The 16161-nt window shown below is 38.6% G+C and overlaps 1 protein-coding gene across 2 annotated transcripts in view; it reads right to left on the bottom strand.

Moving 5' to 3' along the window:
- Nucleotides 1-3490: 3490 nt before the first annotated feature.
- Nucleotides 3491-16161, bottom strand: part of NCBP3 (nuclear cap binding subunit 3) — a 29239-nt gene continuing 16568 nt past the window's right edge. The window contains exons 5-14 of one of the 2 annotated variants that reach the window (XM_032320366.1): nt 14904-15032; nt 14611-14687; nt 13536-13644; nt 11578-11677; nt 11181-11284; nt 9079-9370; nt 7147-7301; nt 5478-5639; nt 4473-4635; nt 3491-3999 (exon numbers count right to left, since the gene is read on the bottom strand). In XM_032320366.1, the coding sequence (XP_032176257.1) occupies nt 3891-3999; nt 4473-4635; nt 5478-5639; nt 7147-7301; nt 9079-9370; nt 11181-11284; nt 11578-11677; nt 13536-13644; nt 14611-14687; nt 14904-15032 (1400 nt within the window). In that variant the 3' untranslated portion in view covers nt 3491-3890. Of the gene's footprint in view, nt 4636-5477; nt 5640-7146; nt 7302-9078; nt 9371-11180; nt 11285-11577; nt 11678-13535; nt 13645-14610; nt 14688-14903; nt 15033-16161 lie in introns of both variants that reach the window. The other variant, XM_032320367.1, reaches the window with a different exon arrangement.

The following is a 16161-nucleotide window of genomic DNA, read 5'->3' as shown; positions in this document are numbered from 1 at the left end:
ATTTCACCTCCGTTCACCTAAAGATAAGCTTATGCCCCGCCACACCTGTGGCTTGTTACAGTTCCCAAGAGCCTCTTCAAAAGTGAGTTGCTTGCCTGAGTGAGTTTAACACCTAAAAATAAGTGGACTTTTTTTTCTTTTTTACAAAATATGGCCTTCATTGTAGGCCAACCACTTCACCTGTAACTCAACCAAAGAAAGTATGGTCCCACACAGGCAGGAACCCATGATGCTGGTTTTCAACATGGCACCTTCCCTAGGATTTCCAAGTGGAATTTTGATTACACTCCATTTTTATCTTAGGTGTGACTCTATAGCCCAACCCTGAAATGAGCAGTCTCATTCATGGCAGTACTGTGGGATACATAGCAGGGGCCCATAACCTGGCTCTGGAAGTTGGAGGCAGCCACCCGGAGGGGACTTTAAGTCCTTGAGGATGAGGGAAAAAAGAAGGCAAAGCTTAAGCAGAAGGGAGAAAGAGCCAGGGGAGTGTGTCACTGCTAGGGGAGAAAAGCACTGAGCAGATTTTCAAAGACTGGTGAGATCAAGATGGGTCCAAGGAACTAGAAGGCACAGGGCAGGGGAGGCGGGGAGAACTGGCCAAAGATACCAAAAGCTAAATTCTGACAACTCTTGTGAGCTATCATTGGAGTTTGGCATTTATTCCAAGGACAATAGTAAAGGTTTTATGCACAGAAGTAACAGAATAACTTTAAGAAAGTTCATTCTGAAGCACAAGAAAAGATGCCCAACATCATTAGACATCAGGGAAATGCAAATCAAAATCACAATGAGATACCAATTCGCGCTGTGAAATAACAAGGGTTGTCAAGGATTGTGTATAAACTAGAGCCCTCATACACTAATGGGGAAAATGGAAAAGGATGCAGCCATTTGGGAGAATAGTCTGGCAATTCTTCAGAGGGTTAAGACAGACTGTATGACCCAGCAATTCCACCCTAGTTATATAACCCAAGAGTAATGAAAACATAACCACACAAATACTCGTACATAAATGTTCCATAGCAGCATCATTCACATCAGCCATAAGTGGAAACAACCCAAATGTCCATCAACTGATGAATGAATAAAATGTACTGTATTCATACAATGGAGTATTATTTTAACAAAAAGAAGTACTAATACAGGCTACAACACAGACGATCCTCAAAAATATGTTTAGTGAAAGAAACCAATCACAAACGCCACAAAGTGTATGATTCCATTTACATGAGCGTTCAGAATAGGCAAATCCATAGAAACCAAAAGCAGAGGTTGCCAGGAGGGGAGAGGAACTGGGGAATGATTGCTAATGGATATAGGGTTTGTTTTTGGTGATGAAAATGTTCTAAAACTGACTATGGTGATGGCTGCACAACTCGAATACACTAAAAGCCACTGAAGTGTATATTTCATTTTTTTTTCCTAAAACTTTTTAAGTAATCTCTACACCCAACGTGGGGCTTGAACTCAAAGATCAAGAGTCGCATGCTCCTTCAACTGAGATAGCCAAGTGACCTTGAAGTGTATACTTTAAAGGAGTGAAGGGGTATGCTATGTAAATAATAGCTGTCAAGCTGCAAACAATAAAAGTTCATCCCAGCTGTAGTACACAGAACAGAGATGGAGGGATGCGGTATGGGGAAGAGATCAGGGAGGAGGCTGTCACAGGCATAAAGTGGGAGAAGACAGTGATTTGAACTAAAGAGAAGGGTTCATGGGACTAGACAAAGGGGCCAGAGGAGGGCTTGTCACAAGCTCCACAAGTTCTCCTGGGTAGCTGGCGTCTCTCCCAAGAGGGAAAGTAGGAAACAGAAATGAGGTATCTGAAATTACTATGAAGCAGCAAAAATGTATTTGCAATCTCATATGCATAAAGACTAAGAAGAATATAGAAAAGTGTGTAGCCCTGAAGCCCATATATATAAGGAGCACCCAGGCACAACAAGCTGCCACCAAGGGACCATCCTGACAGTCCACCCTCACTTCCAAACTCCAAAGGAAGGGCCTGGGCATTCAGAGCATGTGTAAGATGTTGCAAGATCTGAGTGCCTGAGTGGGGGCCAGAGAGCGAGAGAGGAGGTGGCCAACAATAACTCGGGGAAGTAAAATCTTCTAAGATACTTTTCTGGGGTTCTGTATATTTGTAAGAATTGCAAGGCTGCCTAAGCAGGCATTTTTCTTGGTTAGATCAAAGGCCCAGTTTTGACTATACACCACCACCTTTCCAGAAAGCACTCTCTGATCTCTAGCAGGAGACTGGAAAGGGCTAGTAGACCATGGGATAGATGGGCCCGAAAGGTCATGACTGGCAAACACAGAAGAAGGGCTTTTTAAAAATACTGCTGAGACCACATCAGTTAGGACCCTGACCACAAGGATATCTCTGTCCCACTAGAAGACCCAGAGACTGTAATGGAAATGGGATAGGGATGAATCCCTGCCCAAAACCTCATGCATGCCTTTCTTGACCCTCCCCACACATGCAAAAGAAACCAGTGCTGGCCAGCCCACCACAACCATTGCTTCAGGAAGAGTAAAACACCACTGAGATGCAGCAACAAAGTCAGAAGCTCTGGTACCAGTCCATTCATTTGCCAGATGGGACAGATGGAACAGAAACCAGGGGTTGGCATCCAGGTCTCTGACTCTCAGGTCCTTGTTCTTACTCTACCAAGTCCCCAAACCTTGCCCATCTCAAGAATCTGGCTCTCGGCTGTATGCTCCACAGAACAAAAAAGGGAGGAACCTCAGAAACATTAGGTTTCAACTGGCAGAGAACCATCTCTCTCCAAGAATCCACTCCAGAAATGGAAACGTACCATAGTTAGAGCCTCTAATCTTTCCAAAGGGAGTGAAAAACAGGTTAACCAACAAAACATGGTACAGTACAGTTGCTGCAGCTCTCAAGTCCTGCAGCCCTTTCCTTCCTTTATTAGCAGCAGTGTTCTGCATTTAATCACACCACACTGTAATCAACTCTCAATGCCACAAGCAAAGATCTTAGAATCCAGGACTATACCAGGTACTGAAACACTCCAGACAGGTGAGGAGCTGTGATATCACAACGGGACAAGGGCTTACTCTCTAATTCTTAAGTTCTAGTGAACTGAAGTGAAACACTATTTTTAAGCCTGCAGAAGAATACAAACATTAAATACTTCAAAATAAAGATCAAATAGGAAGACAAAATAATCTACTGCCTTTAAAATAATCTGAAAGGAGTTTAGAAGTAAATGAGAAATAAACTAAAATTTCTGTAACTATTATCTTATTTGGCAGTTTTAAAGATATCTTCAGGTGCTAGAACTTGGAAATACAAAGAATAAATACTAATGTATCACTTCTGAAGTGATAATAAACAACAGGACCCCATCTCAGATGGATGGATTTTTTTTCCTACAGTGGCCAAAAAGCAAGCTGAACACTATATACAACAGACAGACTATACAATTAGGATCATTTAAAAATAATGAGACTCCTCTCCTTGCCGTCTTCCAAAGTATATAATATATATTTAACAGCACACATAAGACACCACTTGAGCTTCCCTTGTAGCCAACAGGAAGTATTTTCACATATAAAAATTAAAAATTTAAACTTTTAAATCATTAATATTTTTAAACATAATACAGACTTAAAAATTGTTCAACATTAACCCATGACCCCACCCCTAGCACAAAAATCCACCCCAAATCCAGAAGTCACAGTTTTTTGTTCCTAAAAATCCCACAGCACTGAACTTGATCTTCACTTTAAGCTGATTGCTAAGAGGCCCGTAACAGATATCCCCAGGGAGGAACGGAAGCACGATCGATGCTGCATCTCTTATCTACCTGGGCGGCACTGGTGCACCTCTGAGGTCAGGTCCATGAGATTCGGCCCTCACACTAGGGTCCCGGAAGGGTGAGCTGGCAGCTTCCCTCATCTTCCCCCTCGAAGGCTGTCCAATAAGCACCTGGGAATTGACTTTTCTTGGGAAAAGGGTGCTGGTAACAGCTGTCAGGGCCAAGGCAATAGTGAGAAGTTCAGTTCTCTGCTCTTTGGATGAACTGTGTAAAACATTTCTTTAAAAGACACAATGTTAAAAATATTAAGAAAAACGTCTACAAAATCTGGAGGGCTGCCTTCTCCTCAAAGGGTAAAGCTTGTGGGGTAGTGGGGAAAGAACTGAGGGCCCAGAACTCTTACTCTGCAGCAAAAGATAGATAGATGCCCTTCAAAACATGTCACATTCTTAACATGTCTTGCTGAAGCAGCAAGAGCTGAGGGTGACTGTGTAGGAGCAGGAGGGGCGCCAACTCCTGCGGGGGGGTGGGAGGGGAAAGGTTCCTACTGTGCACCCCACCCTGCATGAGAATGTCAGATTTTAGGGCAGCTGCCATTAGCCCCAAGGGCATCAGGACTCTGCCTCTGAACCAGAGCTGCTTTCCCGACTAACTTCAATCTGGAGAGATGGTAAGTTATCTAACCGGCTCTTCTTTTGGCGAGACTGTTCTTTCTCCTTTATCAGAGCCCCCCATGCCCTTTGCAGCTCAGAGTCATCTTCCTCAGTGCCTGGCGCCCTGTGATCCACCTTCTTTGCGTTCTTTTCTTTGGTCTTGGGTGCAGATCCTAAGCGCGTCCATAAACTACCTGTTTGGGTGAGAAGGCATTTCAGTTTTGGTGGTCGATCAATGCTGAGAAGCAGGGTAATACTGAGGAAGAAGGGGCACAGCCCTTCTTGAGAGGGGTCTATGGCTCTTGTAACCTCTGTGCAGCATTAGGAAGATAATCTCATTTCCCTCATCATCCCTGCCTGTGAACTGAGGGATCTGGACCCAGGTGGGGTCTCGCAGCTAGGGGACGTGTGCTTCCCATGTATAACAGAAACACCTGGGAAGCTGCTTATGCTACACCTGCCCCTCCCTGGTGAGACTCACCATACTCTGTAGAGCTTCATTCTGCCAGGAGTGGGCCATTCCCAGATCATTACCAGCTATAAAATCTGCAAACTGATAGGCCTGCTATACTGTACACTTTCAGAGATCTGGCCCACTATCCCACTATACTTTTTAAAATACACTTTATTAATATCTAACAATAGAGAAATATGTGTTTAAGATTTCATAACATACTACACTATAAAGGCAATTAAACATTTTATTTATAAAGAATTTAACAATGTGAAAAATGATCACATTAAAATCCTGTATGAGCAAAGCAGAGTATGTATATTGACAAAGATGTGAATAGAGACTTAAGCCTAAAAAGTATCTGCACTAAACAGAAAGAACAAAGGTGGGGTTTTTTTTTTCCCCTATTTTCTACATTTTTCATACCTTTATTATTACAATTATGACAACGACTATAATGGAAGAGGAAAAGTAATTTATTTTTGACATATGCTATTTCCTGCCTTTGACCAACAAAGTATTTCTATGCTATAGTCTGCTCTTACCCAATTCCTATTTCACTCAGTTTTAAGTGTTACCAACCTGATTTCTTCTCCCGTGTATCAGAGTAGAGGCCTTTAACGTCTTGTCTGGGAACACCCAGCCTACTATGTACATCAGAAAAAGGCTCTCTCCGAAAGACTGGATTACTACTAAAAGCCTTTTCTGGAGAATACGGTCTTTTTCCTAATCGCTGGCGTATATCTAGAAAAAGAAAAAGAAGTATTACTGTGACCAAACATGAGCTTTGCTAATGATACTGTCAACCTGAGATTCCCTAGAGGACCTGGTGCCAATCTCCCCAAATGATGACAAAGAGCCTTACAAAAATCAAACTTCTAAAATCCTTCTCTCTAAATAATCAGTCTGGATTCCCCTAGGAAAGGTCAGATATAGGGGCTTTCAGTGGAAAAGAACTGCTCCAGAAAGGAACTTCTGAAACAAAATCAGCTGTTTTTGTTTTTTGTGCAAGCTTTTTGTTTTTTAAATAGGACCAGCATACCAAAGAATTTACAAACATTTCAGCTAACAAACATTACTGTAAGTAATAAATAATAAATAGTAATAATAAATAAAACAAAAATAAAAATAATAAATATAAATAATAATAAAATATAATAAATAATAATAAATAATAAACCTTTCAACATATAAGGAATTCTTCATAAACTTACTATATTTAACAGTAAATGTAATGAGATTGACAAAAACCAAAGATCAAGGGAAGATATGTCAAATCAAATTTGTTTTTCCTCCCTTCAATCCCTCCAGAAACCTGTCCTCTTGAGTTCCCTCTAACAATGACAGCATGTAAACAACATGTGTATTAGCAAGTCACTGTACTGGGGCTTTCATCCATCTTGTTTGTCTCAGAGAGCAGCATCCCCAACTTTCTGGTTTCTCAGGCCTGAGCCTTTTGGCTTCTTTCCCTTTGCTCCCACACTTCCTAGTGCCAAGTCTTCTTCCTTCGCAAGGTTTGATGTTCTCATCCATTCCACCTCCACTCTCCCTGATCTAATTCAGGCCCGTGTTACTTATTTGACTTTCTATCCTACTCCATCCTGCCACAAATTATCTTTCTAAAATAGATATAAGATCAGGTTACTTCCCACCTCACAAAAACAGGTTTGCTAACAGAGATCCCACTCCCTCCGTCAGCCTTGCTCTAAAGCCACTTTCTTTAAGAAGCCTTCCACAATTCCCCCCATAGATCTAACTCCTCTCTGTTCTCCCACGGCCCACAGCATCAGAGACTTACTCCACTCTGTTTTGCAAAGGAATTACCTGAATGCGCGCACTTGCCTTTCTCCATCTAAGTTCTATGATGACTTTGCATCCCCTCCGAAGATTCTAACACTCCCAGCATCTAACCCAGGGTCCAGCACATAGCAGGCATAGCCAAGTACCCACTTTGCACTTGTATACCATCTAGTTCAAATTCTTGACCAACAACTCAACTTAATTTCTATCATCTTTATGTATAAAGTATATCAACGACATACAGAATAAAATAACTGGGACAAAAATATTGAAAGCTAATACTGCAAAAGTATGATTATTTTTCACGTCCTAAAGTTCCAATACCTAATGCAAAATTTAGAAGTGATGAACTAGGACAACCAAATCAGTTCATTACTGGCAATGTTTTATCCAAGGACCTATCTCTGTCCTGATTTGCTTTCTGGAGCTCAGAAACACAACTGAACAATACCTGACTTAGTACTGCTGCCTGGTGGCCGTGGACGTGTGTGCTGACGTTTTTCATCTAACAGATGTCGGACATCTACAAACTTCTCAGTTGGTAATTTGTTACCAATTCGGTTTTTGATATTGCTTGTGGATATAGTATCTGCCCTCATGGAGTTCCTTTAAAAAAGAAAAAAAAAGTACAATTAACCACCTTCAACTATGGGGTAATGACTATGCAATAATCTCATATACTTTGGAGAAAACAATTTAAGAAGCCCAATTTAATATAGCCAATATTCACTCACAAATACCATATACCAATAATTATTTATTTACAATAACATATGATCAGCCTGCTATAAAGAGATCAATCAGGGCAAGTAGGTTTCTGAGTTTTCCAGGGCGGTTTCCACAAACAGTATCTGTAAACTATCAAAGAATGTGTAATTGTGAATCTCAGTCCCCTCCCTTATAGGACAAATGTCAAGTAAGGCCTGCAAAGGGCTCACAGAACTCTGTTCACCCAGGCTGTGATTTTGCTGTAGTCAAGATACAAGAGTCTACAGTAAAGGGCAGACTTCTCTGTCAAAGACATCTGCATTATTCTGGCAGCATTCAACACTGGAAAGTTCTCTGAAAACTAAAAATAAGGATATGAACAAAGCCATACAAGAGAATTAGACTGAATTGTTTTTCCCTTCCCCAAATACACTACCAAGAACACTCAGAGAACCCCTAGACCCCAACACTTTGAGTTGTGCATATGCTATCTGCCCTCAGGAATCTGCTCATCCCCACTAGTCATCAAAGAAATACACATTAAAATACCTATTTTTTGGTCCACAAAATTAACAAAAATTAGAAAGACTGGTTAAGACTGGTGAGCAATAGGTAATAGGTAATAAAGTGAGTAAAACCTATTTGGAGGGAAATTTAGCAAAACCAATTTTTTTTTCAAGATTTATTATTTTGGAGAGTGAAAGAGAGAGACCACACACATGCGAGAATAGGGGTGGGTGGGGAAGGACAGAGGGGAAAGGAGAGTCTTAAGCAGACTCCATGCTGAGTCCAATGTGGGGTTCAATCTCACAATCCTAAGATCATGACCTGAGCTGAAACCAAGAGCTGGATACTAAACCAACTGTGCCACACATGCACTCGTAGCAACATCACATTTTTAAACATTTATGTTGTTTTGTACAATAACTGGAATTCAAGAAATTTAGTTAGTGCAACAGTAAAAAAATAGAAACCTGAATGTCTTTCAATAAGGAACTGGTTAAATAAATCACGATACTTTCAAACAATGTACTATATCTGGGTGAAAAAATAGCAGAAATCTTCAATATATTAAACAGAAAGAGCACACTGCAAAACCATATACATACAACTTCATTTTTGTAGAACTATATAATTTCTTTTTTGCTTTACGTATAGGCATAAAATTAGCAGGAAAGTTATTAATTCACTTGCTAAGTTGTTATTTTTGGAAAGATGACATTATGGGTGATTTTCACTTTCTATTACTATCTCATTTTTTATAACAAGGACTACTTCTGGTATATTTACAAGAAAAACTGGATGCTTTTATTAAAATTCTTCAAGGGACTGATAAGAAAACAGATAAAAGCGATTACGGAATGAAGAGGAGTTAAGAGAAAGCTATGAATTAGTATTTATTTATTTATTTATTTGTTTTTTTAAAGATTTTATTTATTTAACAGACAGAGATCACAAGTAGACGGAGAGGCAGGCAGAGAGAGAGAGAGAGAGAGAGAGAGAGAAGCAGGCTCCCTGCTGAGCAGAGAGGCCGATGTGGGACTCGATCCCAGGACCCTGAGATCATGACCTGAGCCGAAGGCAGCGGCTTAACCCACTGAGCCACCCAGGCGCCCCTATGAATTAGTATTTAAAATTAAAAGCTAGCATTGCTAAAGAGAAAAAATATTTTTACCTAATATTTTTCAACTGAGATTCCACTTCGTCAGCATACATGGTCATTTTCATGCTTTTCTTTGGTGAAGGAGTGGAAATCATTTTCAGTTCTAGATCATAGTCCATTTCATCGGAGTCTGAACTGCTGGCACTGGACTGCCTAGATGTGCTCCGTTCCCGGGTCTGCTTGAGAGCTGGGAGCTCCTCATGGTACTCCACCACCACCCTGTCATCTGCATCCATGTCCTGGTCCTCCTCTTCTTCCTCCTCTTCTTCCTCTTCAATGGGTTCCTCTGGAACATTTACTAGTCCTAAGAAATTTAACCAAAAAACATTAGGAAAAGCACTAAAACTAACAAATCTGATTTTTTATTCTACATCGGTGATCTTTTCAAAAGGTGGGGTTCCCATGCCCAAGATCTTACTGGACATTATCTATGTAAGGGCCCATCTAGTTGCCACTCTGATACCTACAACAGAAGAACGGCTAGGTAAAGTATGATCCAGTAACCTGATGGAATATTATAAAGTAATCTAAAGTACAGTCGATTGTCATTATTCATGAATTCTGTATTCCGCCAAATTTATTTGTAACTCTATACCAACACCTGTAGTGTTGTTTTCTTATCATTTGTGAACATGTGCATAGTGGCACAAAACTGAATCATTAGATGTGCATATTCCCAGCTGAGGTCAAACGAGGCAACACTCTGCTTTCTTGTTTCAGCTCTCATACTATAAACAAGTGCTCTTTTTGCAGTTTCTTAAGTGCCATGCTTTTCATATTTTTGTGGCTTTGTTGATTTCATTTAAAAATTTTAAAAAATGTCCTCTAAGTGTACTGCCAAAGCTGTCTAGAGTTCCTAAGCCCAAGAAGGCTGTGATGTGCCTTATAGAATAAACATGTGTTAAATAAGCTTTGTTCAAGCATGAGATACAGTGCTGTTGGCTGTGAGTCCAATGTTAATGAATCAACAATATGCATTAACTAAGATGTCTTTAAACAGAAACACAATCCAAGAAGGTTATATATTGATCAGTTGATGAAAATGGTGTGAAAAGAGTCTCTGAACGGTTTAGTATTCACTATATCAATGATCATAATAACTTTATAGAACATAACCACTATGAATAATGAAAATCAATTGTAACTTTAAAGTTCATGGAAAAATGCTTTTAAGTGGGAGAAGACTATAAAATATATGTTAACAATTATATTTATTATGAAAAGAGAAAAGTAAGAAAAATGTAAAATGAAATCAGTTGTTTATGTTAGAGTGCCAGAATTAGGGGCAATTTGCTTTTTAACTTAATACAAGATAATGATTATATGATAAGATAAAGATTATATGATAAGAATATCTTAGAGTAACTGAAATTATGTAACTGTGTAACAGAAAAGTATGTGCATTTTTAAAGATGCAGATTTCAAATATACAACTTTGGATATATGCATTAAATAAAAATGATGGACTTCACCTGTCCCTGTTACAATGATAAACACGTATACATGTTATCCCATGTTTGTATGCTGACTTAGCAGGTCTACAAAGCATGTAGAAAATTCTACAGATTAGATTAAAAATAGAAACAAATCTTTATAAAAACATAATGAAAATGCTTCTTACATAAGCACCAAAAGAAAGAAAGAAGGAAAGGAAGGACAGAACAAACAAAATGAAACCCAAGTCATGATACTTAACAGAGGCATTCGTGTGCACAAGCCAATAAGCATAAAACATTAGACACAGCAGCCTATCTTTATCATCAGACAAAGAAATAATAAAATCAAGTCATCTGATAAAATAACAAAAAATTTTCATGCAGCTTTTGATATTAATAGTAGAAAAATTAGATTCCTACAGAAAATTTTATTTCAATTTTTCCTATGTCACATTTGGCCTTTTTTGTTAGAACAGCTTTTATTAAATCATTTGACCTCTTTTGTATGGGCAATTTAAAATTAATTGTGACTTGACTTACTTTCCTATATGTTGGCAGAGGGTGAGGGCAAGGAAGAGAGGATGATAAAGTTTGGAACCTTAAAAGACTGTATTAAGAATAAGAATATGATTTCGGGAGCCAAACATGTGTCTACCCAAGAGCTGAGCAGGCAACTACCGGAATGTCGGTGTTTATAGGATGTCAAGCCAACGTCATCCCCAATCAGGGCTCTCTTCTTGATCACATCCCGCTGAATGCGACGGGAATGATATCTTCGCTTCCTGCAACATTCCAAAATAAGCACATCGTCAAAAACCAACAGAAGGACTTTGAAATCCACTAATTAAGTTCAACTATACACTGATGAAATGTTAGGTACTGAAACAGAGACATTCTATGTGAAACTAAAACTCAGCCTTTCATACCATTTACCCCAGAGTTAAGAATCTTGAACTCTTTCTTCTGGTCTTCCTTTGAGTGCACACATGGTGTTGACATTCCACTGCAGAATACCAACTGAGGGATTAAGAAAAGCTTAAGTACTACTTAAACTATTGTAAAGTTTTAGACTTACCAAGAATTACTAAGAATTCCTTTCATGCCTCCGTAATTTGGATTCCCATATTTCATATAATACTGACTTCTTCTGGCTGCTCCAAGTTCCTTTTTGTCATCTAAAAATTAATTACGACAGTTACCTAGGATTTCCCACTGGTATGAAGACAATGTTGAATGGTTTAAAAATATGTTTTCCATAGCGGAGGTCAGATCAGCACAATCTGCCAACAAAAGGGAAAGATATGCTACAAATATTCACTCTCAGTGCCTAAAAAGCAGTGCAGTATAGAGCAGGTGAAGCAAAATAGAGATGAATGAAGTTAAGCTGCTGTTAAGGAGCTGAATGACCTCATAGAGAAAATATTATTAACAACAACAATAACGCAACATACAAGGTTTCAGGAAGCTTACGAGAGCTTCAGTCACTACAGCTGTTGAAGAATGAAAAGGGCTTTCTAGAGGAGGTAGCATTTTTCCTGCTCCCCTGAAAGATGACATTTGTTTCTGAATGACAACACTCCAATAACAAAGAATCAGTATTAAAGAAACAGATTATACATAACTCCATATATCTCATAAAACATTTTTTCCAATCTATCATGATGTTTTGTAAAATGGCTTAAAGAAAACAGCACTGCACCATTTATCTAGAATGTATCACTTTCATCAAGTTAAAATGCCAGTTAATAGAAAGAAAAGGTGGTCACTGATCATACACATTTTCGTTGAGGCACTCACTGATTACAGAAGATGAATACCAAGGCACACTTATCCAGGGCTATAAGTAAACAGTGGCACAAGCCAGTATGTGCACCCTTTAAAAGACATGCCCACCAGCTGCTTGGGAGAAATGGCTGATTCCAGATTTGGGACAGGGATAGTACATGTTGAGTATGGAAAAACAAGATGTTTTACTGTGCCATAAAGTATGGAAGTGTACAAAGAATCATGAAGGCATGTCAAAATAATACAGCTTGAAGGGGCTCCAATGGCCAAATCCAAGAAGATGTGTAAATTGAAACAAAGACATGAATGAATAACCCACTGAATAAAATAAGACTCATGAACCTAAACTGATACAGTTAAGTAAATAAGTAAATAAATGGGTAAAAAGAAAAAATCTTTCCTTAAGCACAATGCCAACTAATAAAGAAGTGTAGAGTTAAAAAGTCATCAATGGATGCTGAGTGGAAGTATGATGAACCAAAGTCTATGTATATAATTTCAAAGTACCTCCTGCCAATTTTTGTATTACAAACAGAAAACAGGAGAAACCTGGCTATCATTACCTTAACTAAGTGAGAAAAGCTAACATCTCCAAACACGGGACAAGTAAATATCACGTGTCTCCTGACAGGATGTACTGCAAATGACACAACAGCACTTCTGTGATACTCTTGCCTAATATGCACAGTCTGATTCAATCAGGAGGAGATAGTAAAAAAACAAACTGAGGGGCAGTCTATAAAATAACGAGCCTAGAATCTTTAAACATGTCTCAGTCAAGAAAAATAAACCAAGTGTATTCCATATTCAAATTTCATATATATTTTAATGCACACCAGAATCATTGTGCACAGAGAGCCTAGGAGGCTTTTAGGTCCTTAGAGGATAAGGCTGAATGGCACTACTAGCAATGTCCAGGAGGATATTGCTGTGATGAATAAGAAAGTATAATTTTAAAATGTTTTCATAGTTCAGAAGATAAATTGGCTGAAAAGCACAGAGAACAAACTAGCTTTAAGAGAAAATAATTCAGCCAGAAATCACAAAAGTAAAAAAACAGCTAACATTCACCTTCAAAGTGTGAAATTCAATTCAGGCAGCAAGCCATCATTTCACAAACATAGAACATTACAGTTTGAAGGGATTTGAGATTACTTAACCTAACATCCTCTTCAAAAGAAAAGGATGTCACTGAAAAATACATGACTTAGAATAAAACTAAAAATTAATGCCAAATATCACATTTACCTTTTGTAGCAAATCTCATGAATAACCTATTTCCTTTAGCAAGTTTGTTGGCTGGACGAAGATCATTTCTTAGCAGAGACTCTTCTTCTACTTGAGACAATGTGTCCAACTTAAGAAAAAAGAGCATTTTCAATATAAACATTAAAGCTTCCTTCTTTTTTTTTTTTTAAGATTTTATTTATTTATTTGACAGATCACAAGTAGGCAGAGAGAGGCAGGCAGAGAGAGAGAGAGAGGAGGAAGCAGGCTCCCTGCTGAGCAGAGATCCCGATGTGGGGCTCGATCCCAGGACCCTGGGATGATGACCTGAGCCGAAGGCAGAGGCTTTAACCCACTGAGCCACCCAGGCGCCCCAAAGCTTCTTTCATATTTATTCAGTAGCAAAGTCACCATTGAGAAAGCATTCTTTCTTCTACATTCTTTTTTACATTCATTCTTCTCTTCTACAATTCTTGAAGCAGGACAGCACATGTTCTTCTGAAACATTTCTAAGTCAGAGGTCTTCCCTGAACACCTTGTCTAAAAGAATAGTCTTCATCATTCTCTATCTGCCTACCCTTCTTTACTTTTCTCCATAGCACTCCTCACTTTCTGACATTATATATCTGTGTATCTGTGTATTGTCTGTCTTCTCCACTAGAATATATGTTCCAAGAGAGAAGGACATGGGTTTGATGCTATATCCAAAGGACCTAGAATTTGGTATATAGTAGGTATTCAATAAATATTTTTTAAATGAATACACTCTAATGTATTTAATGTATTTAATAACAGCACATGCCCCATTAGGAAATATTCCATCACTTGTTTTTTCTTAATTTCTTACTTCAAAGTATTCCTCAATAAAACCATTTTCTCTTATATAGAAGAATGAGTACTATTCTAAGATTTCAGGAAAAGTCACTCATTATAGCCATAAGAAATTAAAGGCCAGGAGCCTCATATAATCTCAAAAGGTTCAATCAAAGGAAGAACACAGCTTAGTAAGTCCTTAAGCCTTAAATAAAAGAAAGTAAACAGTTTGGGTTTTTTTTTTACACTATAACCTTGTTTATATCTTTGCTCTATTACTAACCTCTATATCACTTGAGTTCTCATCTTCAACTTCTCCTTCTTCAGCCTCATCATCATCTGAACTGTCCTCCTGCTTGTCTAAAATACAAGGGACAAGATGAAACTTAACATAACTCCATCTCACGTAACTTAGAAGTCCATTATTTTCTCCTATATACTGATGATCCAAAGCATCACAGCTTATCTTAGAAATAACTGACAATGAGATACTATATAATGCTTTGCAGAGAAACCTAAACCAATAGTGTAAAGAACAGGACTTTCAGCCCTAAAGCCCCTCCTTTGTGTTGTTACCTTTTTTACTTTTCTCAGATGACCTGTCCTCATTGGCATCCCTGGTTCTTATCTTATCCAGGGCTGGCAGAGAGCTCATATTGATAAGGGCTCGTGTGGCTGTCATTTCATCCAGCCAAACCACATTGCCTAAAACAAAATACAAAATAAAACATTACATCATACCCATATGGTAAATTTTTTAAAAACAGAGACTGCAACATAGTCATTGCTATGGCCTCATCTAGCTACAGATCAGTATCAGTAAATGTACGAACCAACTAATGAAAGCAGTACAGAAAGTGGCAGTAAAACTCCTTGATGAATTAGCCTAGAGCTGCATTCCCAAACGAAGTTCCACAAAATAACTGTATTCCATGAAAAAAGGGTTCTGTATATAAAGGTTCTGTATACAAAAATGCCTGACTCAGTAAGTATTATATAGTGTTAGCATTCTTGTGATGATGATGATGATGAAGATGATGATGATGATAGCAAGAAGACCACTGTCAAATAAATTTGGATTAGCCTTTATACTACTGCCCTCTACAGGGAAGCCATCTGCTGTACCTTGTCATTCAGACAGGCTAAATGATTGTTTCCTACTATAAAGTGTGGGTGATGATGGTATCCATGGAATATATACAGTGGAGCCATGACAGCCACTTGGGTTTGTAGCAACTAATTTAATCTGCTTCAAGCAAGAGAATTTAGCAAGAAAAAGATGTTGAGAAGTCTTATAGAAAATAAATCTGGGCGCCTGGGTGGCTCAGTGGGTTAAGCAGCTGCCTTCGGCTCAGGTCATGATCTCAGGGTCCTGGGATCGAGTCCCACATCGGGCTCTCTGCTCAGCAGGGAGCCTGCTTCCTTCTCTCACTCTCTCTCTGCCTGCCTCTCTGCCTACTTGTGATCTCTGTCTGTCAAATAAATAAAATCTTAAAAAAAAAAAAAAAGAAAAAAAAAGAAAAGAAATCTACTTAATTTTACTTAAAGCAGCATTTCTCAAATTAGAGTTACCTTTACATTCTCAGTTTCAGATATGAAGATCTACAGATTCTCACTTTAGTTATAAACACACAATGTGGCCTTGGGCAAACAATTTTCCTTCTCTGTTTCTCAGTTCTGATGTTCAACATGAGTTAGTAAAAATGGGTAAGTCTAAAGGGTCTCTCTGATTCTAATATCCCTTAGCTACAGTTTTAGTAACGTAGATCAGGAGTTAGCAAAGGAGATCCAGCCCACCACCTATTCATTCATTTATTTATTTATATCTACACCA

The sequence above is a fragment of the Mustela erminea genome, chromosome 18, assembly GCF_009829155.1.
Source record: "Mustela erminea isolate mMusErm1 chromosome 18, mMusErm1.Pri, whole genome shotgun sequence".
NCBI lineage: Eukaryota > Metazoa > Chordata > Mammalia > Carnivora > Mustelidae > Mustela > Mustela erminea.
This window is presented reverse-complemented; position numbering and strand designations above follow the sequence as displayed.